General features: G+C 46.6%; 1 protein-coding gene across 3 annotated transcripts in view; it reads right to left on the bottom strand.

Moving 5' to 3' along the window:
* Positions 1–23,139, bottom strand: part of COL6A3 (collagen type VI alpha 3 chain) — a gene marked incomplete at its 5' end in the record, with an annotated part of 54,650 nt that overhangs the window by 3,598 nt on the left and 27,913 nt on the right. For 2 of the 3 annotated variants that reach the window (XM_082484644.1, XM_082484646.1), the window contains 28 exons: positions 2,144–2,197; positions 2,311–2,490; positions 4,565–4,639; positions 6,435–6,695; positions 7,967–8,247; positions 8,999–9,107; positions 10,343–11,041; positions 11,531–11,630; positions 13,117–13,610; positions 13,773–13,784; positions 13,892–13,928; positions 14,030–14,062; positions 14,725–14,787; positions 14,949–15,011; positions 15,117–15,152; positions 15,627–15,677; positions 16,427–16,489; positions 17,153–17,215; positions 17,919–17,981; positions 18,292–18,354; positions 18,878–18,913; positions 19,575–19,628; positions 20,307–20,372; positions 20,767–20,829; positions 21,012–21,065; positions 21,171–21,215; positions 21,333–21,359; positions 22,313–22,384. In XM_082484644.1, the coding sequence (XP_082340770.1) occupies positions 2,144–2,197; positions 2,311–2,490; positions 4,565–4,639; positions 6,435–6,695; positions 7,967–8,247; positions 8,999–9,107; positions 10,343–11,041; positions 11,531–11,630; positions 13,117–13,610; positions 13,773–13,784; positions 13,892–13,928; positions 14,030–14,062; positions 14,725–14,787; positions 14,949–15,011; positions 15,117–15,152; positions 15,627–15,677; positions 16,427–16,489; positions 17,153–17,215; positions 17,919–17,981; positions 18,292–18,354; positions 18,878–18,913; positions 19,575–19,628; positions 20,307–20,372; positions 20,767–20,829; positions 21,012–21,065; positions 21,171–21,215; positions 21,333–21,359; positions 22,313–22,384 (3,217 nt within the window). Of the gene's footprint in view, positions 1–2,143; positions 2,198–2,310; positions 2,491–4,564; positions 4,640–6,434; positions 6,696–7,966; positions 8,248–8,998; positions 9,108–10,342; positions 11,042–11,530; positions 11,631–13,116; positions 13,611–13,772; positions 13,785–13,879; positions 13,929–14,029; positions 14,063–14,724; positions 14,788–14,948; positions 15,012–15,116; positions 15,153–15,626; positions 15,678–16,426; positions 16,490–17,152; positions 17,216–17,918; positions 17,982–18,291; positions 18,355–18,877; positions 18,914–19,574; positions 19,629–20,306; positions 20,373–20,766; positions 20,830–21,011; positions 21,066–21,170; positions 21,216–21,332; positions 21,360–22,312; positions 22,385–23,139 lie in introns of all 3 variants that reach the window. The other variant, XM_082484645.1, reaches the window with a different exon arrangement.

Below are 23,139 nucleotides of genomic sequence, written 5' to 3'. Positions count from 1 at the left end.
TGCACAGGGAAATTCAACTGACACTTTAGAGGCAGATGTGGCTTCAGGAAAGCTGCTGAAACTTCACTTGAATCGTGATCTTCAGTTTGCCTGCCCTAATATTCACACCATGGGGGCTTGTGCCACTGTCCAGTTTTAAAGCACCATCAAACACCATCTAGTAACACCTCTGGCTGAACCACGGGATAGCATTTTAACAAAAACCTCGTACCCTACCAAAACCCAAAAGCCCAAAACACAATAAATGAAACAAAAGCTTATCCAAAAATTTCAAAGAATTGATGGATAGCAAGAACTAGGGAGCTAAAATGTGTTTTAATCTGCAGCTAGCTCTGGCAGGTTCAAAAGATGGGGACAGCTACTTTAAGACAGTTTTAAATCATCCTGTGGAGAAAATGTACCTGGGCTCTTCAGTTGCACTTACAGTTAATTTTGTCACCGTAAATAAATAAACAAATATTTAAAAATTCAGTAATTAAAGGTTATCACAGCATTTAAAAGGCCTCAAATGGGAGGTGGGTCTGGAGCACATTTTTGCACCCGAAAAGCCCTGAGGTTTGGGAGACCAGTTCATTTCTCAGTGTTGCACCTTGCTCCAGTGCCTGGTATGGGCTGGACTTGAGAACCCAACCCAACACTCAGCATTTTAAAAGCTGAGCTGTGTGTGAACTCCTGTGTCTCTTTTTCCATGGTGGATTCAAGCTCCGGTTTTGCAGAAAACAAAAAGAGAATAAAGTGGTGAATAGAGCAGGAGACCCTGGCAGGGCAGGCACAGGCGCGAGCGTCCCTCCAGGGCCCCTCAGTTGCTTTTCTTGATGATCTGCCCAGGGCAGAATGGCGCCAAGTTCATGAAATATCACTTTAGCCTGAACAACAGTTGCTGGAAACATCATCAAGGCATGTGACGATGATCAGAAGGGGCTGGTCTATGGGATGAGGCTAGCAGAAGCACGTGCCCTCTGGAAAAAAACCACATCAGGAAGGCTTCCCTGCTCTGTAAGGATAAAATCCTGGTCTAGATTGAAGCCACAGGTTTCTGCACAAGCCGTACGCCTCTTCCTCTGCCTGAAAAGTCCTCAGCCTGCAACCAATGGGTCTTTGTCCATGATGCTCGTTTACAGCCCAGAAGCGCCTTGTAATCTCCTTTTGCAAGCAGCTGCCACCCCAGGCATCTCCATGGCTGGTGGTGGCCTCCTCTCTGCTTGCCTATGTGTTTCTGCAGGGGCACCCACAGCTGGGCTCAGGCTGCACCTCTGCCACTGACAAAAATTCTTGAGTCTGATTTAAGGAGCCTAAAATACCCTAAGAAAATCAAATGGGTGGGAGGGGCCTTTTCAAACCCTGTCATGTCCCTGCGCGGATTCAACCCCTTCCATTAGATGCCAGAGCTAGCTTCACTCCTAGGTTTCCCTCCCATCTCTGCAAAGGCCCCTGAAACACCACTAGAAGGGGGAGGCTGCTATGATGGCAAGGCTTTGCAGGGGTCAGGTTCCCATCCCAACCCCTTGCTGAACCGACACAGGTGATGGCAAGTCTCTACTTCTTTCCCAGGTTTTGAAGAGGTTTTCAAACACAACCCTTTAATCTCAGAAGCTCCTTGAAGAGAGAAGGTCATTGCTGTTTTCCTGTGGGCTCCTCCCTCACCTTTGATTTTTATCTTTTGGTACAAAAGGAAAACATCTGCACACAAGCCCCAAGCCCCATGGAGTAATTTTCCATCAAGTGTTTTGGTTACAGGCAGTAAAATGTTTGCAATTCTTTGCAGCTCAGCAAAGGCACACTGCTGAGTGGTGGCATTGGTTAGTCATGCAGTGATAATAGAAACTGCTTTGGGACCGTGCCATGCTTCAGTCCAGCAACTCCACTCTTCTCACAAAATCCAACGCAGGATTTTGCCATATAGCTGTGGTTTGCACTCAGCTCGTGCAAACACATGTCCTGGTGTGACAGCTTGCATGCAAGGTGACTTGCTCATGCAAAGCAGATGGTAGGGCGTGGTCATGGTCATGTCAAAGAGCAAATGAAAACCAAGTCTATACTACTGATGATCTTGTGTTGGACAAGCTTGGATGCATGCTATGAAATGGTCAAGGTGAAATAATGGATTTGCTTTGGTTTGTGATTATTTTTTTTTGAGTGTTACCTGACAATAATCTTTTCTCAAGGGGTGGCTGCTGCATGGCTTTCTCAGCTGCTGCTGGAGGAAAAAGTGCGTGGGTTTGGATTTTAAACACTGTTTTCTCTCCGATCCAAACGTTATTTTTACAATATGATAAAATACGAAACGATTACTCCCCACGTGGTACTTACATGGTTTTAAGCATTTGCTAATGCACTCAGCTTCGGCCTCAAATCTATTGTCATTACCACCACAGCCACCATACCAACCCTGGCTGCAGATCTTGTTTTTGTAGTCAAAGAACCACACAATCTGATAGTCCTTGCACTGCATGCCCATGTCAAAGTCCAGCAAGCAAGGGTCTGGCCAATCTGCATGTCAAAAGGTGCAAAGGTTAAGTGACTCTGAAAGGGTTAAAAGCTGAAAAAGCAAAGAGATTGAAAAGAAAAAAAAAAAGTAAAAAAAAGTCCTGTATGGGACTGGTGGCATTTCGTTGTCTCCTGATTTCTCTCGCTGAATGCAAACCTCCAGCTTGCCTCTCCTCGCTCTTGATTTCGTCGCACATCCAAGCTCCAAGTCCCTGGACCAAGGTGGTGGGAGCCCCTTACTCCGCACTGGCGCATGCAAGATCAGGCCCTCACACAACTCCCCCATCTATTTTCAAAGTTATTTGTCTTGGCAGTAACTTTTAAACCTTAAGTGTGTTTATTTTATCTCTAAAGGCAAGCTGCACCTGGTAGACTTTAAGGCTTGATGGGGATTTAAACATATGTTCCTTTCTTGCCCAGAAATGATAATTTAGGTCCAAAACCCAGTATTTTTATTAGCAAAGATAGGCCATCCGTGCTAGCAGCTGCTTATCCTATATAAGGAGGGCAGAATTTGGGGCTTCCTCTGAGGTCCGTTGGAAGATTTACACATGGGTCTCTCCTGTTACACAGAGAAGATACGGCTAAGCAACGCATCCCAAATCCCCTGCCATGTTTAACATCTTTAGCCTGTTGTAAACCTTCAGATTGGGATCCTCAGGGAATGTTTCCCCAAATTGGTGGCTGCCATAAATCCTCAAGCAGAGATGTTTGCTGCAAGTGGGTTAACAAGAGAAGATAAGGCTGAGGTCTGTGTTGAAGCGCAGAGTGAGCACACAGCACATCCATTTTCCCTCGGGCTGATGGACATACACAAGGCTGCACACCTTGTTTCCAAAAGTCTGGAACACAAGGGGCTTAACAAAGCCATAGGGGCATGTGTCACCTGGTGGGGACAAGAATTCGGAGGGGATGCCTGTGCCAGGGAGGACCAAACAAGCGGGAACACATGGGAAGGGTGGGATGATGGGACATGCAGGAAGGCAGAAATGAGATGGTCCCTGCCCAGCAACAGCCCTCAGCCCCTCTGCTGCAGCAAGCTCTGGTGGTACCACCAGCCAGGCATGAGGTCCATGCTCATCCTTTTCAATGTGAGCAGCCAGACCCCAGCAGCAGCTTTGCAGCTCTTGCTGCTGCATAGTGCCTTCAGCCAACATCTCCCCATGCTCTCGAATCTCCTCAGGAAGAAAGTGGCCATAGTGCAAGTAAAAGGCTTAAAAAAGAACCAAAAGAGTGAAGATTCAGGGATGAGGTTTGATTGCCAGATCTACAGTTGGTGCCTGCAACAGGGATGTGCTGGTTTATGGAGGCTGCAAGCCCTTCCAGACCCATGGAAGAAGGGTTGCACCCTGGCACTTACAGTACAACTGAGTGTAATAGCGCTGATATAATGAGCGTGAATGACAACAAAAGCAGTGAGATGACATATTAACATCTACGATAATTATGGGTTATTAACACAGGTTAACAGGATTAACAAGAGCAGGATCTGACAGCTTGCTCATTTAGCAGTTTACTACATACACCACTGGTGGCAGAGAAACAGGGGATGGGCAGATGGGTTAAACTGGAGGGAGGCTACCAATTAGCCAAATTTACACAAATGTTTGACACTAAATCCCTTGCAATCCCTGGCTGTTGGTCAAGCCCTTGTTGAGAGCTGAGTATTAAACAAAGGGCCCAAGACCTACAAGTCCCAGGGAGGTCATGGGGCACAGACTGTCCCTGGATAGTAACCAGTGCTTGGGCCCTGGCTCATTTCCCATCCTTGTGCTGGACACAGGACCTGATTTGAGTCCCCCATGAAGATCACAGCAACTTCAGGGGGCTCGGGATCCCGCATGGGGCAGAGACCTCAATACAGGACTCAGGTCTCCATGGATGAGGCTGTCATCTAGCTCATAATCTGCTGGCTCTGCAAAGCAAAGGAGTCACCGATCCTTTGGTCCTAGCAGGGCTCTGAGAAGGGCCAGGTTTGGGTTCAGGCAAGTGGAAGAATAGTGCAAATGGCCAAGCTCTCCGTGAGGGTCCTGGCAGAGTCCCCCAGCCCAGGACTCCCACCATCGCCCATACTCACCGCTCTCGGGCCCTTCCAGGGGCTCAGTGTTGAGCATCATGTTGGCCAGGGACACCTTGGGCTGCGCCGGGATCTCTGGGGGAAAGAAGCAGTGGGGTCAGCCAAGGGGAAGGGGATTCACACTGGCGCCCTCGGCGCAGCCATAAACAGACTCACTGGCCCCAGCTCCAGCACGGGGGATGCACACAAGTCGCAGGAGTCAGATCTGGATCTGTTTACCCTAGCACATACATTTCAGAAATGTTTATTGGAGGCAGCTGATGGGATGAGTAATCCACGACCGCCCAGCCGCACCGGGATGGGTTCGCCTCGGTCTCCCCAGCCAGCGGCTCTGCTGCACAGTCAGGCTCATCCTCGGCGGTGACTGTTAAGGAGCATCCCCAGGGCCCCACACAAACGCTTTGGATGGCCCCTGCTCAACCCACAGCATATGACTGGGCAGGGGCTCTGGAGGAGCAAACATGGCCTCTCTGCAGCTAGTTTAGCTTTGTGCCTCTGGCCTTAGGGGATAGCAGAAAAAAAAAAAAAAAGACATCCTCCAGGGGAACAAATAGTCCATGATGGATCTTCTCTTGCTCCCCTGAAGCCCTCAAGGGCTCTCCACGCATTGCACACCTCTCCTTGACCACACTCACAGCCTCACAGCCCTCTGAGAACAATGTTGTTGAGGACTTTCACTGGGGGTGACAATCCTTTGTGACGGAAAGGAGAACATGGTTCATATTGCATCATGCCCTGCATGACTGCACCATATTGCATCATGCTCCTTTCCCAGGGCAACCTGTGGCTCACTTTCCATGGGGCTGGAGGGCAGAAGGGGGCTGCAGCCACAAGAAGAGTTGGATTTGCTTTTCTCTGGTGGAGGGTAAGAGGGACAATCTTACTCAGTGTCCACATCACAGCTTGTGGGCATAGGTGGCATCACTGCTGCCTGCCCAATTTGTTCCCATTTATGATTTACTCTATGGGAAATGTAGCTTCCCTGGGTATCGAGAGCTCCAAGTCAGCAGCATGCAAATGTTACTTCTACACACTTATGTCTTTTCTCAACATTTTTGTGGGCACATTTATTGCTTGGGAAGGTAAGAGACTTCAGACCTGAGCCAAACCCATCAGAGCCAATGGAAAGGCTCTCTGCGGGCACTGAAATCAGCTCTAAAGTGCCAGAACAAGCCAGATGCAGCACTGGCAGGACCAGCACAAATTTCTCCACACCACCTCTACGCCAAACTATATTAAACAAAAAATTGACTGTGTCTTAGCAACTTTTGGCCATGCCAAATGGTTTGGTGAGGTTTACGTGGGATCTGTACAGATGGGGCTTGGATCCCCAAAGGACTAAACCCTCTATTTAATCTCTTTATGTTTTTTTTGAGGGATAATACAGTATGAGCAGCAGACAGGTGGATATGGGAATGGCAATTGGAGAAACAGCTTTTCTTGCTTATTTTGCAATGAGGCTGGACTGAATTTATTCTGTGTTAACCCAGTTTGACTCTTACTATTAATTACAGCAATGCTGGCTGGACCCCACCAAAACCCATTGTGCAAAGCCTCCTGCATGCACAATAAGATGGAGCCCCCCCTCTGAGCCTGGCTTTAATTCTCCCGCAATCTGTGTCGATTTAACACCACTGAAGTTTCAACTTGCATTTGCCAAAGAAACACATTTGCAGTGTTTCATAACCGGCTCCTACTGCTGGTCCGGAGGATGCCAGAGACATGCAGTGACACAACTGAGCATTGCCAGGGCTGAGATCGTTGGTACTAACTGATTCCCCGACCCTTAAATGTTTTTTTCTTTTTCCATTTTTTGTGTCCAGTTTATGAAAAAATAAATGTTTGTGTGTTTTCCTCAAGAGGTACTTACTTGTGCTGAATGTCCCTGTGTAGGTTACTTTGGGTTGGGATTTCTGGTAGCCGGTGACGACGACAAGGTATTTCTGTCCGCTTCTGAGTCCTCGGATGACATGCTCAGTGCCGGTCAGGTTTTGCTTCTGCACGAGAGAGTGGTCATGTGCTAAGGTGACGGTGATATCAAAAATGTAGGCGTTGTGTGTCTCAGGGCTGGCCCAGCGCAGCTTGGCACTGTTCTCAGTGACATCTGTGATTTGGATATCATGGGTCTTTGCTGCAATGCAAAATCAGAAGAAACACTAAGCAAGGACTTGAAGAGGAAAGGTCTCAAGACAAAAATGACTCCCTGGTGCAGGATCTCCTTCCCAGTCCACAGCAAATATATTTGTCTGCAGCCAGCTATGGCATGGGCAAACCAGACTGTGACTTTGCTATCTCAGATGCCCAACTCAGCACACTGTAGGGAGGCTTTTTTTCCACAGTCTAGATGATTTACCAAGAGGTTTATTTATTTTTTAATAATCTGCTGCAATCTAGCAAATCAAAGCAATTTTTTATGAGATATACACGGCTTTAAATGTGATTCCCAGCACAACTTTCCCAACAACTGTAAACGTGTCCAGTCAGATCCCTCTCTAGGGTGCAACGGATTCACTGAACTGCTGAAGATCTTCAAGCAAAGCCTGCTTAAGACCGAACATAACCTTAGACAGGCCAAAGAAGCTATTAGGGAAATGTTTTCCTGCTATGGCAGAGTATTGGATGAGACCTTTATAAACATTGCTTGGAAGCAACAGTGAAGCAAGAAACATGCAGAAATATTTGTTCCCCACAAGCTGATGAAAGCATGAAGCTTGCAAAAGCTGATTGCTTTTCTTTATTGATTATTTACATGGGGACATGCATTCATTGATTGGTTAAGCCTCCCTGTGCTTTGACATGTGTTTTTTGTTACTTGTTCAGCGAGCGCAGAGCTGCCTGCACTCCCTTGCAAAAACACATAGGACAACTCCTTTACATGAACTGTGCTGACATGAAAGAGCTTTAGCATTCCCAAATAGGTCTTCACACTGATCTAGTGAACTAACTGAACTAACTATTTATATTAGCTGACAGAAAATTCAAACAATGTCATTGTATGAATCACCATAAATAGCAAAATTTAGCTGAGGGGTAATGCTTCAAGGAAAACATAGAAAGCAAACGGGCCACACTAGAAAGAGAAGTGCTCTGTTGCTATACAACTGAGCTAGGCAGCAGATGATGGATTGTCCCATGTTTAGATGTCCTGCTTGTGTTTTGCCTAGAAGCAGCCTGTCCCCCACCTGGTTTTGCACAAAATTGTCAACATAGGTTGACAAAGCCTTAACTCCCACTGCAGATTTCCAGTTTTGCACCTAAATACTTGTTTCTGTCAGCATGAAATTTGGCCTCTTAGTGACATGTCCCATAGGAATAACGTTCCAGGGAGGAAGAAAAGCCACAACGCACTGTGGTACAGAGAAGTGAGAGGCACTGCTTGTGTGGGGATTGCTTTTCACGTACCGCCTTGTCTTCTCCTGCCACCTGCCACGGCGGCTGTGGTGCTCGTGGTGGTGCGGCCAGTGGCTTTGGTGTGGGCGGCGGTGCTTGCTGCGCTCTGCGTGGTGGCGTTCACCTGGACCACGGTGCTGACTGTGGTCTGGTCGGTGGCTCTGGTCTGGGCCGTGGTGCTGGCAGTGGTGGTTCTGGCACGGGTGTTGGTGCTCCCAACAGGCTTAATGCTTGCACTGACTGTGGTGCTGGCACTGAGGGTCCGGCTTATGGTCGCGTTGGGTGCCACGTACCTGTCAAAGCAAAAGCATCTGATATGGCTTCCCCCCCGCCTCCCCATATAAGCAGAATTTTGGAATTGGAGAGGAGCTGATGTAGAAACCATTGGCAAGAACTCCACCGATTTCAATAGCCTTTGTCAGCTTTAGATATGCCCACAGCCAAGCAGTGAAAAGTGCTGCAGAGCACTGCCTGTCACTTGGGGCACAAGTCCGTCTGTACACCAACTTTACACACATAAGGGTGAATTCAGTAGACAGATCTGTAGCATGCCGGATTTCAAGGGGCTCGACCTTCCAATGCCAGGACAGCTCTGTGCTGTCATGAATGAGTCTTGGTCATACAAGCTTTCACTTCTGTTCAGAAAAATATTAGGATGTATTCTGTAATGCATCCTGATTATTAGATAGTCCAGGGCAGTTTCTTGAGTGGAAAACCCCAAATTAATAGTAATTTCTGGAATTTCCGACCTGTATGACGGTAGTATATACCTCCTTCATATAATTTATACATAGATAAATATGAAATTTACTGGAAATCTAAAAATATATGTTTCCTTGTCTACCATTCTCTATTAGATAGTTCTGTTGCTCTTTTGCCACAACACTAAAGGAACTGGTAACATGCTGATAATCCTGATTGTTATCATTGAAGTTGCATTTTCTTACTTTTTTTCCAAACAGGGACTTGGAAATGAATGCTTCTCCCCCAGACAAGACAGGCTGTTAGTAAAGCTCATTCTCTTGCAGACAAACCACTACTTACACTGCTTTGTGCCCTGAGTGCCCGGGGCTCTGGCTTTTGGCTTGCTGATCACTCTGGAACCACTCGCACTGTTTCCTTATTTCTGGAGACAGGTAGAAAGCAAAGTCGCCTAGAGACAGAGAGAGTCTGGCATCAAACGTTGGTGTTGAGGATGGTGGTTACCTACCAACAACACATAACACATATTTCTTCTTGATATAAAAAACCCTCTCCTTGCTTGCTCTGACAAAAGCTATGGAATATCTCTTGATGTTTGCTGTGGTTATTGCAGCGTCCTGGGCTGGGAGATTTGTTATTACAATTTACAAACATGAGGGCAGTAAATACAAGATACCAGAGGGCTATATGTCTTAGTCTGTCACATGTAAACAGCTTTCTTATAACAAGGCACTTCCAACCACACAGTTAATATGTTTTCAAGAGTTAGAAGTTTCCAGGACCCCTGTAAGTGGTAAATGGAAAAAGCAAACTGAGAAAACCTAAACATTTATTTCCAGGGAAAGATGTGCTCGTGGTTGCTTCCTATTTAGTGTAAGACATTCCTGAATCAGTGATTTATTAGCTCAGTAGACTGATTTTTCAGGACTTTTTTGATAAAACTAGCTTTCCTAGAAAAGGCTCGTTTCTTGTCCTTGCTGACCAGGTCTGTTTAGGATCTCTGGCAACTGGCTTTAGCTGGAGATCCAGCCTGGGGTCTCTAGCTAAGCTGAGATGCAAATTTTCAAGGCACAATCAGCACATCCCAAACACAGCAGCATTATTTATCCCTGAGCAAATAATCCTGTTCATCTCGTCCTTAAATCTCCGTACAGCAACTCCAGATCTCAGCCTGAGCCGTCCAAATGCCTGCTAGACATGATTATGCTGAAGTTCGGAAGAAACATTTGCTGGGTGTTTGGGGAGCTCAGGGGAGCACTAGCAGGCTGCTGGGCTGCAGAGGGCCAAGAGTCCCAGCAGGACTAGACCCTATGGGACTAGATGACATGTTGTAGATGTGACCAGCAAGCCAGGCAGGATTAGGTCAGATCCCACAGGCGAGCCCATGGAGACCAAGTCAAACCAGACAGAAGTATAGACTCTACTTGGCAGACCAACAGACTGCACAGGATGGGCCGGGGAGGACAAAGAGAACAAAAAACAGACCTATGAGCAGCAACAAAACAGACCAGACAGTACAGAACATATAAAGAGACTAATAGTTCAGTGGGCCTCACTGCCCAAAGAGGTGGTCAGCCAAGAGCCTGCCCAACCAATGGGCAGGAAGACTGAACCTGGCATACTAACCCCTCTGAGGTCACACAATGCCTCTTCCATAAGGCTTTAGCTGCAGGGTGTTTTACTTACTTCTAATAAAAGATGGCAGCAGTCTCCCAAAGCGTAGTAAGGGCTCTTCATGAAGCTCTCCTGGTTTATCGACCAATTTGAAGAACACATCATTTGGCTCACTAGCTAGGCTATAGATATTCTTGGCATTCACCTTCCTGCCAATGCCCAAGACGACAAAGAAGTACCCTTTGCATTTTGCATTGATAATAACCTTCTGCAGGTACTCGAGTTCTTGTTTATTCACTTTTCCGGTCATCATCAGAACTATGACTTTTAGGTCCCGAGGGTTTGGTGCATTTTCAAAAATATGAGTCATTGTGTGTTCAATTGCACTTCCTATAGCCCTTGTGCCATGGAGCTGGATCATTTGGTTGTGAAGGTAATTAATGATCTTCTCTTTGGATCCATAATCAGTTAGTGAAAACTCAGTTTTTACTGGCGGGAAGCTTGAGTTGGTTTCATATTCATAAGGAGCTTGCTGGAGAACTGCCACTCTTGCATGGTGCTGAGATACTTTTGGCTCAGAGCTGATTTCCAGGTTACTTACAAGGTGGGAAATGTACTTCTTCATCTCGTTGAACTGCAAAGGGGTGGTGGACTCCGAGCTATCCATGATGAAGGCGATGTCAGTGTCTACATCGGTTGGCGCTGCCCTTCTGTCTCTAAATACAGGTCTCTGACTACCAAAACCACAGACGGGATCAGGGTCACAGACATCTAGGGAAGAAATACAGGAGGTTCCACCTGGAGGAACTGAAAATGGCCCTCCCTTGGCACTATAAATTCTCTCATGTCATGAAATACTACTATCAAGCCATGAGCATTCACTGGTTCATTACTTAATACCAAAGTAATTTCATCCCAAAACACATTTAGTTTAGCATTAGTATTTTTACGCACTCCTTTATCCAAAGGGATCCCTCAAGCACTCTGTCATAAATGGCAGAAGGCCATATTTTAGAGCTCTTAGCTATTGGTATTTGGGCTGTAAAAATGGGAATTGGCCAAAAAAGGAGCTTCTCGTTACAAAGTGGAGAACGCCCATGCTAAACAACAAGTCTCATTCATGCCAATGTTTTCTGCTCAACCTAAGAATAAAAATCCCTTGTCTTCAGCAGCTGACTCCCAACTAGGCTTCCCTTCTTCACCACTGCTGCACAACCAGAAGGATTTGGCACTATCTAGAGGAGAAATTGGATGCTTTACCCAGACAAATGTGACAAATCAAGAGCCTCCGGATAGTTTCATTCAGCTGACCGCCACTAGTTGGAAGAACAATTGCATGTCCAACCGCTGTGTTGTTGATCTGGTGAGATGCAAACAGAAAAACATGGTGTTAATAATGCTGCCTTCTGATATTTTCAGCTCAAAGTATGGGAGGGTAATCCACAACTCTAAGGGATTCTCTATTCAGCATGCCGCTTTTTGTGGATCCCATTTGGAGGAGTCTAATGCCCCTGACATCAGTTAGTGGAACTAGTTTAGAGACATAAACTCCAAGTAAAGGGTCAAGCACTTGAACAAGTGCTTAGCGTGTTCATCTGGGGCTTTTTTTTGTTGCTTTAAATCTCTGTACTTCCTCTCTCACTGCCAACAGTACTTCTTATTGAGTGCATCCTCAGCAAGTTTGCAGACGATGCCAAGCTGAGTGGTGCAGATGACATGCCTGAGGGATAGGGTGCCATCCAGAGGGACCTGGACAAGCTCAAGAAGTAGGCCCATGTGAACCTCATGAGGTCCAACAAGGCCAAGTGTGGTACTGCACGTGGGTTGGGGCAACACATATTATCAATACAGACTGGGGGATCGAGAGCAGCCCTGCTGAGAAGGACTTGGGGGTACTGGTGAATGAAAAGATGGACATGAGTCAACAATGTTTGCTCGCAGCCCAGAGGGCAAACCATATCCTGGGCTGCATCAAAAGAAGCATGGCCAGCAGGTCAAGGGAGGTGATTCTGCCCCTCTACTCTGCTCTGGTAAGATACCACCTGGACTACTGTGTCCAGCTCTGGAACCTTCCGCACAGGAAAGACATGGACCTGCTGGAGTAGGTCCAGAGCAGGGCCACAAAAATGATCAGAGGGATGGAGCTCCTCTCCTATGAGGACAGGTTGAGAGTTGGGGTTATTCATCCTGGAGAAGAGAAGGTTCTGAGGAGACCTTAGTGTGGCCTTTCAGTACTTAAAGTGGGCTTATAAGAAAGACGGAAACAAACTTTTTAGCAGAGCCTGTTGTGATAGGACAGCGGGTAATGGCTTTCAACTAAAAGAGGGAAGATTTAGATTAGATATAATGAAGAAATTTTTTACAATGAGGGTGGTGAAACACTGGAACAGGTTGCCCAGAGAGGCGATAGATGCCCCATCCCTGGAAACACTCGGGAGCTCTGAGCAACCTGATCTAGTTGAAGATGTCACTGCTCATTGCAGGGGGGGTTGACAAGATGACCTTTAAAGATCCCTTCCAACCCAAACTATTCTATGATTCTACTTTCTCACCCTTTGCTTTTCTGTCTCAATCAGTCTTTTCTCACTATGGGGACCGTCTTTTCTTCTGTTTCATACCATACCTGGCACCCTGGGGACATGTTCTGGGAAGCAAATGACTCATTATAACCTCACTAGCATTTCAGAGCATGCACTGTGTTTTAGACTTCTCTCCTAATAGACATGCTGGATGAGTTTGGCCAGCAATGCTTTCTCAGTGCTCAGCACTTGAATGGTCTGTGGAAGCCAATATCATCAATCTACCCAGCAAAACAGAGTAGGAAAGAAAAGAGGAATGACCCCAACCTCCAGGGCTCTGGTGAGAACTTGGTCCGGCCTGCTGGTGAGGAACACAGGCATGACACCAGCATCGTAGAGTTTCAGTACAGCATCATTGAGCTGCGGGGAGGCTCTTGTGTCCCCATTGCTGAAAAAGACAGCCACCTTCCTCATAAGGAAGCCACTTCGGGCACGCTTGAAGGTATTCCTAGCCACGAAGGACATGGCGGTCTCCAGGCTGCGTGGCTTCGTGGTCAGGGTCGCCTGGAAGTTTTGGATCTGCTGGAGGAGGCTCGATTTCTTCCTGGCGTCAGCAAAGCGGATCTCTGTGGTGACCTCGTTGTTATAGGTGACCAGAGCCACCCGGGCACCCCGAGGACAGTTGCTCTCAGCGATGGTTAAGTTGTTGACCACTCTGAGCACAGTTTGCTTCATCCTGTTGAAAACTTCCCTCACGACACCCGAGGAGGTATCGATAGCGAAGGCCAGCTCAGTTGGGAAGACTGGGCACTCCTTGGGACCTGCCAGAAATGTGCGTTGGGAACAAATAGTACCCCAAATAGTTGTCAGTGTGCAAGGACCATGTCCTCAGCAGGGGTAAATAATTCATACCACATACATGGGGAGAGAAACAATTCCGGCACATGTTCACATTGGGATTTAAAGGACTGAAGGTGACTTACCATAGCAGCAAGCTGTGGAAAAGATGGGGAAAAAAAGCAGTTTGGTTAGTGCCATTCATGTAACATAACAGGCATACAAGGGTAGTGACAGGGAATTAACAAAGCACTGATGTACTCACGGCATTTGTCTTTGATGTTCCGCACAAGTGCACATTGCTTTAGAAAATAAAATGAGATAGAGAAAGGGAAAAAAGAGATATGTGACACAGCCAACAAAAGAGTATTTCAAAACAAGAGAGAAATGATGCCACACTTACATCTATGGATTCTCCTTTATCACCTTTAAGTCCCTGTTTAAAAAATAAAGTAAAATTGAGTGTGATGCTTATTTTCAGGGTGCCCCATGAACCCAGTTGAAATAATTATTTAACTACGGGTCATGCAAAAGCTAAGGGGAAACCTGTCCATTTTCAGTTGTATCTCCAGCAACAGGGGGAAATATTTTTCCCTGTGAGGAGTGAACCTAGCTGAGACCAAACCCAAAAGAGGCATTTACGATGCTCTAGGTTCATGTGCAAAGCAAGCCAATTCACCTTGGTCTTCCTAGGGTGCTCTGTGCCAGTCAAATTTGGTCATGGACCGCATCCTGTGTAGGTTGATAAATCATATAGAGCTGAGAACTTGCTAGAAGGAGCTTTAAGTGGCATGCTGCCATGGGGAAGTCCTAGTGTCTGATAAGAGCCCGTCTCCTGACTTTTTCCTCCTGTTGTGCATTGTGGTTTGAGCGTGAGTGAATATTAATCAATGATAAACAGCTAATTAAGAATTTACAGAGACACATCCAAGACAAATAAAGAGGAATTTGCCCAACTTGAAATTAGCAGGAGATGGAGGCGGGCATATCTTTCAACCCCTGGCACCAATAGAGACCACCACATTTCTCAGAGAGGCAATCAGGAGTCTCTCCAGGGAGGAAGCCAGAGGTTCCATCAGCAATGCAATGAACACTTACAGATGGTCCAGGGTATCCAACCTCTCCTTTCTGACCAGGTGTCCCAGGATCTCCTGCATTTCCCTAGAGAGAGAGAGAGAGAGAGAGAGTGCAAAAAAAATCCTCTCCATGGACATCTGCCAGGAGACTCCCAGGAGCATGGGTCAACACTTAGGCGGAAAAGATACACACACCTTTCAGGCCATTCATGCAGAGAGGAAAAATTGTGTCATGGTCCAACTTACTCTGCGACCTCTGTTTCCTTTAGGGCCGGGACCTCCAGCACCACCGCGGTCACCAGGTCCACCCTAATTGGGGAAAACCACAAACAGTAGCTCTAAATCTGCACAGGACCATAGGTAATGGCTATATTGCTTGGAAAATGAATGCGTAGCTCACGGGCTGCACTGTACCTTAGGCCCTGGGTAGCCTATGAAGCCACGTTCTCCCTGAAACAACAGAAGGGTTTATATGAATACAGGGTTTTAGGAAATGAACCTGATTCTGCAGGCAGATCTGTAGCAACTGAAGGAATTAAATAGAGGAAAATAAGAGTAAGACTGCAAATTCTTTTTGCGAATTTGGTCCTCATATGATTAACAAAAAGCTAATAGCTACTCTTTTTGAGGTCTGGTTGCTCCTCTAAGGCTAAGTTCAACTGCAGAGGAACTATCAGAGATGCTGGCATACTGTTTTCAAAGTCCCACAGACATTCATTGGGCTTTCTGGCTAGAAGGTACAAAAGGGTTATACCACCGCCTTGGAGAAGCTGTTTTACATAGGCAAACCAAGAAAAAGACAAAGGGGAAAGACCCTGTACGTGTCTGACTTCACCCAGGCTCTGTCCTTGCCCATCTGCACTGGCTACTTCCTTGTCCTTGGTAACTCGTGTTGGTAAATGGGCATGCTGAGCATACACCTACCTTTCTGCCTTTAGGACCTGGGCCACCAATTCCATCTCGTCCATCATCACCCTAAAATTGGAAAGCCAAAGTCATTCGTATGCAGTCATATGTGAATAGCTTAAACCTCACGGATCTAGCAGCATCAATAGAATGAACACACTGATGCCAGAGGTCTTTGAGAAGTCCTTCTATAGATGAACCCTAACCCTAGGAAAAAAAAGCACAAAAAGTTGGCGCCAAAACTACAAATCTGAATTAAAACCTGCTTAGTGTACACATATAATGTGTAAAACCCAGGTGGAAGTCAGCAATGAGAAGCAGGTTAGGACGTCAGTCAATGCTAGGGGTGTACTTCTAGCTGTGTCTGACCCAAGCTTGTCCTCCCTTGCTTTGCACAAACCATTTTTTCCTCAGTTGGCTCCTCATTATACAGAGTAATGAGAATCAGGCCCCATGAAAGGGCTCACTTGTGGACTGGCACATGGGGTCAGCTTAGGGTGACTACCCATGCCTCATGCAATGAGCCAGGACAAGGCCAAGCAACTCTGAACAGCCTCTGCCCTGCAGACTGATCTCCAAGATGTTAAAAGCCACTTTTCAAGAGAATATAATTCACCTTCTCAAAGGGACTACCATTACCAACTATGCTCGTGCCAGCTAAAGAGATAAGGCTGATTTCCCTCTCTCATATTGTACTATGGAAGATGCAAAGACCATAGGGGAGCTAAACTCTCCGCTGTGAAGGGCTGTGGCCCATTTGCCACAGGAGAGGGTTCAGCCCAGCATCCTTAAAGGTGTGAGCGCATGGTCACACTTACCATCTCTCCTCGTGGGCCCTGCTGTCCATTTGGCCCTTTGGGTCCAGGGTTTCCAGGCTCACCCTGAAAACAGGAGCATCTGTTAAAGCATGTGCTGAAACTCCAGGCAACTCCGAGCCTTTCCCACCCCATCAGCAATGGTTTCTTTACATAAACTAGTCTGCAATGGTCCTTGCAGCAGAAAGGCATAGCTGGACCTACGTGGCCAGCAATACCACAAAATGCTTACTCTTTAGTGGGACCTTTAGTGATTTCAGGAAAGGTGAGCAACGTGACATGGGATACCAGCCAGATCCCACCACAAATGGTGTTTGTTTTTTATAATGACTGCAAAACTAAAAGCTCCCAAGCTCTGGAGATTCTGCTAGTGCAAATGGACAGTGGAATAGCCATGGAAATGAACCCATGTGTGTGAATCTGGAGAGATAAAACCAGAGGATCTGAGGAGATCCAGCACGACCACCTTCCCATGTGGGCACCAGCTGACAATCCACCCTGGAAAATTACTCAGTTACTCAATTACTTTTGCATCTCTGTTCAATGAAATGGGAGCCTAATGAAACAACAAGAGCACAGACCTTACTCTACTCCACACTGTGCAATCCAGTGAAGAGAAGCTAATTTTGCTCCAAGATGTTAATGTCCAGTATTTTTTTAAGCTCACTCCTATCCAGAAGCTTTTCATTGCTGTTTCAGTTGCTGATGCCCATGCTTGTGAAGACATACCTTTCGTCCCAGGGGACCGATCCTGCCCCGCTCTCCTGGGACTCCTGGTGGTCCACCACTGCCCTGGAACAGAAACAAGGAGAGACACATTGGCAACACGTCAGTAAAACTGGGTGCCAGAAGCTAGGGAGCTGGTTGACAGTAGAAACAGACAGTAGTATTAACACTGGGGCTGGTGCCTCTCAAAGCACCTTTGGAAATTCAGAAGTCACAGTCGGGAAGAGCTGAAGGACCAGGTCAGCTGAATGCAAATAACAGCAGCAACCTGTATTGTCCCCAGACCAACCCCCTGCGAAAGGTTTATGCAGGAGGGAAAAAGTCCTGCTCAGGATGGGGAAATGCAAGATGTGTCTGGCTTTATGGCCATGAGTCTTGCTGGAGTGGGCAGCAGGAGGGAGAAATACGTGCATGGGGGACCCCTAGCAAGCATGTGAGATGGTCATGCTCTGGCCTCAGATGTTGAAACATCACAGAGGATGCTCAGCCAGTTATTCAGGGATGTTCTTTAATTAAGATCACAAACCATAATGGGCCAAACACTGAAGTCCTGACCCCTTTGTGGTTTCTTTTAACTCTCGGTCCAGAAATCTTTAGCATAACTTGAGAGGAGGATTGTACTCGAAAATTGTGTTATAAGAGAATGAAACAGAGTTAGAGCCCTAGAGAGGGAAATGGGAAGACATATTGGTTGCATCTTATTAGCTCAGTGAGATGTTCTTGCTGAGCACAGTTGGGTCAATGGCTGAGAAGCAGCAGAAGGGTTTACCCTGGGTCCAGGAATGCCCTGCTCTCCTCTTATGCCTGGCGTGCCAAGCTGGCCGGGTGGACCCTGTGCGGGGAGAAAAGAGAGACTGTGTCAAAGCACATGGACAGAAACACACCAGTGCTACACTGAGATTGCAAGGGGAAGCAAACACTACAGTGCCCAAGAGATGGTTTTCAAACATGTCTCATCTCTGGCGGTGTGAATGCAATGGCAGGCTTGATGTCCTGGGGCAGGGCAGCCAGGCCACAGCGCACCCAAAAATACCCAATTCCCAACAGTCCTCGCTGCCGAGACTCTTTGAGGGAGCAGCTGTGATGAAATAACGCAACAGCATCATGACATAAGACATTCATTTTGCTGTAAGGTCACTGACCTGTGGCCCTCTCGTGCCTTGTTCTCCAGCTGGCCCTGCTTGACCGAGTGAGCCCTTGGTACCCTTTAAATGCAAAATAGGACAACACAAGTTAGCATGGGGGGAACATGGTCAACACCATGGTGAGGGAGAAGAGATTTCAGGGCATTTACAGCTGCATAAAGAGCAGGAAAGAACAATTATTTTAGAGAAGAACAGTTGTTTGAGGTTTTTTTTTTCAGAATATAGTTATAGCAGAGAATAAGCACAGAACTGGCAGGTTAATTTGCCTCCTGCAATCAACAGTCATCAATATTCTTCATGCTTTGGCCCCATTATGCTGCTCCAGCAGCATGCAGAGGCAAAGCATCTGAGTAGGGAATGCTGAAGAGGACGAGCAGCCCAAGGCACGTGAATGCCTGGTTTTGTCCGGCAAGGAGCACACAGCGAGATGAGCCAGAGGAGGAGGAGGGAAATTTGAAGGAGAGAGGAGGCAGAAAGGAAGAAGCAAAGCATGTCTCTTCTCTTGGCACATCCCTGTAGGTGTTGTGGTTGCCTGGTCGATGGCATGGTAGGAGCCCCGGGTGTTGTCCCCATCACCACTTACCTTAACTCCTATTGATCCCCTTCGTCCTGTCATACCCTGCAAATGAAAAAAGAATGAGACTTGTTATGCAAGTATCCAAGCACACGTGTTTCTCTATTGCTTTTTGGATCAGTGTATCACCGTTTCTCTTAGTCCAAAATTGCGTTTGAATAGTTTAAACTACTGGGGACAGAAGGAGAGAGAAACCCACATTCTACCTTCTGCTGGATGACCAGCTCTCTTAAATCAAACTTTGGCATGTTTTCTCCTTCCTTGCATCCCCCAACCCTCTGCACAGGTGAGTTGCTCACTCACGGATGCAGAAGCATGCCACGGTCCCTGGGACATGTGCCCTGAGGGGCAGGCTGCAGCGGAGCAGGAGGGAGAGCATCCCCAGACATCCCAGCTACACCAGCTCCAGTTTGATTTTTGCCTGTTAAAAAACAGCAGCTAAATGCAGATGCATATGCCAGAGTAAAACAAGTGTAGCGCCACTGATCTTGGCAGTTACTCTGGTGGGAATAAAATCAGGTTTAGACCTTAAAAGTTTCTACAAGCCAGCAAACCACCAGGTATTTTACTTCTGATTTTTTTTTTTTTTTTTTTTTTAGGTTGAACTCCTGACTCTCGTAAAAACAAAATACTTGTAAAGCAGGAGGGTAAACAGTTATTGTCAAGCTAAGCTCAGCTCTTGCTGACTAGGCATCTGGCAGCTCACCTTCCTCCCAACTCCACCGCCTTGTCCATCCACACCAGCCGGTCCTGGCTCTCCCTAAGGGAAAAGCAAAACTCAAGTAAGAGCCTTGATACAAGCAGGCACCAGAGAAAATAGGTTCAGCTCTCAAAAAAATGGGTCCTTTCACACTCTCACACAAGCAACTCGATATTCCCACATCAGTGGAAATCCTTCTAACAACTCACAGAGACTTTCCTTCACGTTTCCAAGGTAGTACAAGCCAACATTCCCATTCTTTGTGAAATGCCTTCTGACATTTTAAGATGCATTTTTATTCTGAGCTAATATGAAAACGAATTGGTTTTGAAATTTTCCAAGAGGCATGTGTGGGGTTTTTTTCCCAAAGTTTTCAGGTGAATCAGGACGTTCAGATTGGGTGTCATCGAAACAGTTGTCTGCTTTTGACTATGAGCCTTAAGAAAATAGGAAGTTAATTTCCAAGTACAAAGTTGTTTTCAGTGACAATCTCCCAAAATAAAATAAGAAAAAAAAAAAAGCGCCCACTTTTTACACAAAACATCTTCTAAACTGACGTCTTCCCAGAGGAAGTTTTGGTTGCAAACCAACAACATTTTCCAGTGGAAAAAAAATTGTATTTGACAAGTCATGATGAGTTTAAGAATTTGCACCTTTTTGGCAGCATCCTCTTTTCTTTCTCTGTCCCATCCTATCGTAAAAACCCCAAAACAACAAAAGACAACAAAGAAACTTTACCATTGGTCCAATTTCACCCTTTTGGCCTCTGGTTCCTCGTTGTGTATTATCAGCTCCCGAATCTCCCTGAAAGCAATAGAGCAATGAGAAACATCTGTGTAAGTGTGACGTGGAAGTCAGACATCATAAACTGCTCTGCTATAGCTCAGAACCAACATTTCTTCTTTTCTTTTTTGACTGAATTAGATGAAGTATTATTGGTGTTTTCAGACAGAAACAGCTTTTCAGCTGAGAAATAATAATATTGAAGAGGAGGAAGAAGGAAAAGTTTAATATAATGAAACAGTGATTGACAGGTTGGTATCAAGAGCACGTGTTACCCACATGTCTTCTCTTGCTCTGTCACTGGACCTGCCACTGTCAAGTGGCATTGAATAAGCCTGAGTGCATGCTCGCTGATGACCCCCAGCACTGGTGGAAAGTGGGTGGAAAATAAAGAAGATGCCTTAGCAATATTTACCGGGTCTCCACGGAGCCCATGGTCACCTCGTTCTCCTCGTTCACCTTTAACTCCCTTATCACCCTGAGGGAAGAGATGGAGAGTTAGTGTGAGCCGCCCTTGCCTGCTGAAAGCATCTCTGCTGCTGCGCACCTCTGCCCAGGTCCTCAGCCCCAAGGAGAGCGTGATGGCTTTCCATTCTCTCCTGGCTCAAATTCACCTTTTCACCATCGTTTAGCCCCATTGGAAACATGATAAAAACCTACCCTCCTGCCAGAGTATCCCTTCTCTCCAGAGGAGCCTGGCAAACCCTTGTCTCCCTAAAAAAGAAAAATATTTTAGAATATTTGCCACTTTCAAGGTGCTTCTTAGATGCTTCACTGAAGCATTTTTTTATAAAGTGAAAAGCAATTAAAATGACTGACCTCTTCTCCATCAATGCCGTCCAGACCCATTTCTCCCAGTTCACCCTGCAGAAGAGAGGCAAGGGTCAAATGCTCACCTAGGGAAAAGGGAATGGGGAGGGGGATACCAATGCATCCATATGCTCATGCTCCCCACTGTGGCATGAGGAAATAGCTCCATACCTTCTCTCCTGGGAATCCTCGAGAACCCTAAAGAGATCAGAAAAGGGAGTTACTCCACTTTTGCCCAGTTCATCACTGTAGGAAGCAGTGGGGAAGGGGGTCTGTGCTCGGTAGCAGACCCAGAGCCAGGACCGGGGCAGGACAGCCAGGGCTTGCTGTACCAGGGTTTGACTGTCCCTTATTTCTCTTATGCCAATCTTCTTCTTCAGCTGCCTCCTCAACACTCGTGCCAAGATAAAATATGTGCATCGTGGGGTTTAGCCAGCTGATCCAATAAAATAGCTTACTTAGCCACAACTCTTTCTCTACTGGCTTTCTTTTCTCTCTGGACCCAATTTTATATGAATCCAGATCCAGTTTCAGTGCCTTTGCCCAGGATTGGACAGCTTGTTAAAGAGGCTTGGTATCTCAGCTGCAACCAATGGGCTTGGTTCATGCACTCCTCTGTTCCCTGCCAGAGGATCCTGTGGCCAGAGCAAATGGTAGGGAACATCCCCTTAATATTGCTGAATATTTCCCATAAATATTATACATTTCATCACCTTTTCTGGCTTGTGACATGGCTGCTGTCCTGAACCATTTGCTCAAGGTTCCTCTTCAAAGCAACAGCCATGGCTTACTTTTATCCCTCCTCCCCAACAGCAGATTTCCATCCACATGCTGTCCCAGCCCTGGGTCAAGACACATGCATGCCACTTCTTCTTGTTAAGAACAAATCCATCTGTTCTCACATCTTTTCCCTAGAGCCAGACTGCAGAAAATAAATCAACCTTAATGACCCTGGGTTGCTGGGCTGCCCTTTTGCTCTTCACAGCAACGCTAAAGCCATGACACCTGCTGAAAGCCTTGGTGCTTGGCCAGGTGGACACCACCACTTGAGTGGACTTGGCAGCTGTTGTGTGACATCCTAAAGCAGCAGTTGGTGGACTCGCACCAGCGGGACTCTGTGTCTGCTCCATGCAGGCTCCTTCCACACATACCTTGGTTCCTCTGTGCCCGGGGCATCCCTGGAAACCCTGCGTCCCGTTCACACCCGGTGGTCCACGCTCACCCTGTTGCATGGAGGGGAAAATGCAATGGTCAGGGTTTGCCTGCTAAGCATATTTCTTCAGATAACTGCATGCATCAGCAAGTGCAGAAGGGGGCTAGGAAGCACAGGAACAAACGGAGCATCAGGTTTTGAAAGATCGATGCCTGGCCACCCCACCATCTTCTGCCCACAACCTTCCTCATGTAGAGACCAACTGCAAGTCTTCATCACAGAGAGAGAAACATCCTTCCCAAACTCTCAGCTATGAAAGAACTTTATAAAATGTCTTCAAAAGTAAAATGACAAGATGAAACCCCCAGAGCTCTGCATAGATGTCTAATCCCATTCTGACCTTAAAGCCCCAGGAAAACATTGCATCGCACATGATATTTGAGATCAGCATTTGGTCCCTGCCTGTGCTATTGGAAAAGTGACAAGCACCGTCAGCCCCTTGGCCTTGTCTTCACCTCCTGGGCGTGATGTGTGGGGAGTTGTTTATTCCAGGGTGACGTGGGATTCATGAAGTAAGAGTTTGGATTAAACAGTGCTAGTAAGAAGTCATGGGACTCATGTTGTCTGCCACTGTGATGGGTAGAAACACCCCTTCTTGGTCCTATTCTTGGACTAACTCAAATCTTTCAGCTGTATTTGGTATGGATAACTTTGGGATAGGCTGAAGCTTTAATGAAGTTGGCAAATTTATTTTGTTCATAATCACCCTGCCCTGCTCAGAGGTGTTTGGGACCAACTGCAAATATTCCCACCTGCCCTTGGAGA

The sequence above is a fragment of the Vanellus vanellus genome, assembly GCF_965231255.1.
Source record: "Vanellus vanellus genome assembly, chromosome: 5".
NCBI lineage: Eukaryota > Metazoa > Chordata > Aves > Charadriiformes > Charadriidae > Vanellus > Vanellus vanellus.
The sequence above is the reverse complement of the archived record's forward strand: the minus strand, read 5'-3'. Positions and strand labels throughout refer to the sequence as shown.